Genomic DNA, 1,742 nt, shown 5'->3' with positions numbered 1-1,742 from the left:
CTAAGACATGACCTTTGAACTCTGGCTCCTGAACCCCTCCCCATCAGAACATCTGCAGGAGGAGAACCCCCCCTGCTCTAAGACATGACCTTTGAACTCTGGCTCCTGAACCCCTCCCCATCAGAACCTCTGCAGGAGGAGAACCCCCCCTGGTCTAAGACATGACCTTTGAACTCTGGCTCCTGAACCCCTCCCCATCAGAACCTCTGCAGGAGGAGAACTCCCCCTGGTCTAAGACATGACCTTTGAACTCTGGCTCCTGAAGGGGAACCGGATCAGCCAATCAGAACGCAGCAGGCTGAGCGTCAGCCTCTAACAGAAAAACAGAGATCCGTCTGCAGTGACGTCACCATCCCAATCTAATTAGTCACTCAGAAACGTCACTCAGCGTTAATCCTCCAATCTAACGCCTCTGGCTGGCTTTTCCCTCCACTTCCTTTATTTTTATTTATCACTTTATTTCATTAAGCGCGCTGACGTCATGCTGTCTGATAAAATACCAGAATCCAATGTTTGGTTTATTCTGACAGCAGCAGCCGCGGAGGATGCAGGCCTGCCTCCCTCCCTCCATCCTCCTCCTCCTCCATGGATCCTGGATCCCGCTCCGCATCCGTCCGAACCCGAACCTGGAGCCGAACCTGCAGCCGAGCCGGCGGGTCCTACCTTCTCCTGTGCGCGGTTCAGCCGTTTCTGCACGTTCTTCGCAAAGATCCCAGTTTTAATTTCCGCCATGATGCCTGCAGAGGACGGAGGATTACCGGGAGGGGAGGGGGCGCGTGCAGGGGGCGTGTCTGAGGGACATCCAGCAGCTGATTGGTTCTTCCTCCTAAAGCTGCAGCAGTTCTATCCTGATGATGTGAAGCTTTTCTCTCATTCATTCATGGGTCACACCGGCAGGGGGCGCTAGAGCACCACTGAGGAACAGGGTTACCATGGGATTCCTCCCAGTCTGACCAGTTTAACCAGTCAAAAACGGAAACTACCTCTGTTTTGCCATTGAAAATCAAAAGCAACAATAAAATAAAAAAGAATCAGGGAAATCGAAAAACGAGACGTTTTTTTTTTTCATTTAGTTTTTCTGTTTTTTCATTTCTAAATTTACAAAAACGGAAAAACGGCTTTGATTTCCGTTTTTGTCAATTTAGAAACGAAATGTCTAGGAAATGTCTAGGTAGGATGGAGGTTGAGATGAAAACATGTTGCTTTTAAATGTAACAACAAAGATTGTAAAATGTGAAAACCTGAGGGTTATGCGTAATGACGTAGCTACCCACTGCATGCTGCGGCACTGAGTGACGTCCCGTTCAGATTATGAAAATAATTAATCTGACCAGCTGCCACATCACCTCTTCTCCATAGAGAAGGTTCACATGTGCAACTTGCAGATGAACTTTTTATCAGCTGAATGATTCAAATAAATCATCTTAAAGAACTTGAAGAAGTTCCTTGCTTTGTTGATTCTTCACTGTGGTTTGGAGAGGAGTGACGTCATCTTTAATCTTTTCTGGACAATCAGCTCAGGGTTCCAGCAGAGGATCCTCAGCACAGAACCAGCTTTCCGGATCGGTTTGTTCAGCAAATAAGCAAGAATTGCACTTTCTATAACAGAATTAGAAGCAACAGGCAATGCAGCTCATCTATTGGTTAGATTGGATCTGAGTTTTCTTATGAATAAGAATCTCCACCTGCAGGCTAATCAATAATGGCAATTTTTAAATATATAATAACTTTATTTGAACAGT

At 46.2% G+C, this 1,742-nt stretch overlaps 1 protein-coding gene across 1 annotated transcript in view; it reads right to left on the bottom strand.

Annotated features, from left to right (window-relative positions):
- The window catches only part of amph (amphiphysin), a 7,357-nt gene extending 6,567 nt beyond the window's left edge, over window positions 1-790 (bottom strand). The window contains exon 1 of the mRNA XM_015398776.1: window positions 664-790. Coding sequence (XP_015254262.1) covers window positions 664-732 — 69 coding nt within the window. The 5' untranslated portion in view covers window positions 733-790. The remainder of the gene's footprint in view (window positions 1-663) is intronic.
- Between the last annotated feature and the right edge of the window lie 952 nt (window positions 791-1,742).

This window comes from Cyprinodon variegatus, unplaced genomic scaffold (assembly GCF_000732505.1).
Source record: "Cyprinodon variegatus isolate N-32 unplaced genomic scaffold, C_variegatus-1.0 Scaffold960, whole genome shotgun sequence".
NCBI classification, from domain to species: domain Eukaryota; kingdom Metazoa; phylum Chordata; class Actinopteri; order Cyprinodontiformes; family Cyprinodontidae; genus Cyprinodon; species Cyprinodon variegatus.
The sequence above is the reverse complement of the archived record's forward strand: the minus strand, read 5'-3'. Positions and strand labels throughout refer to the sequence as shown.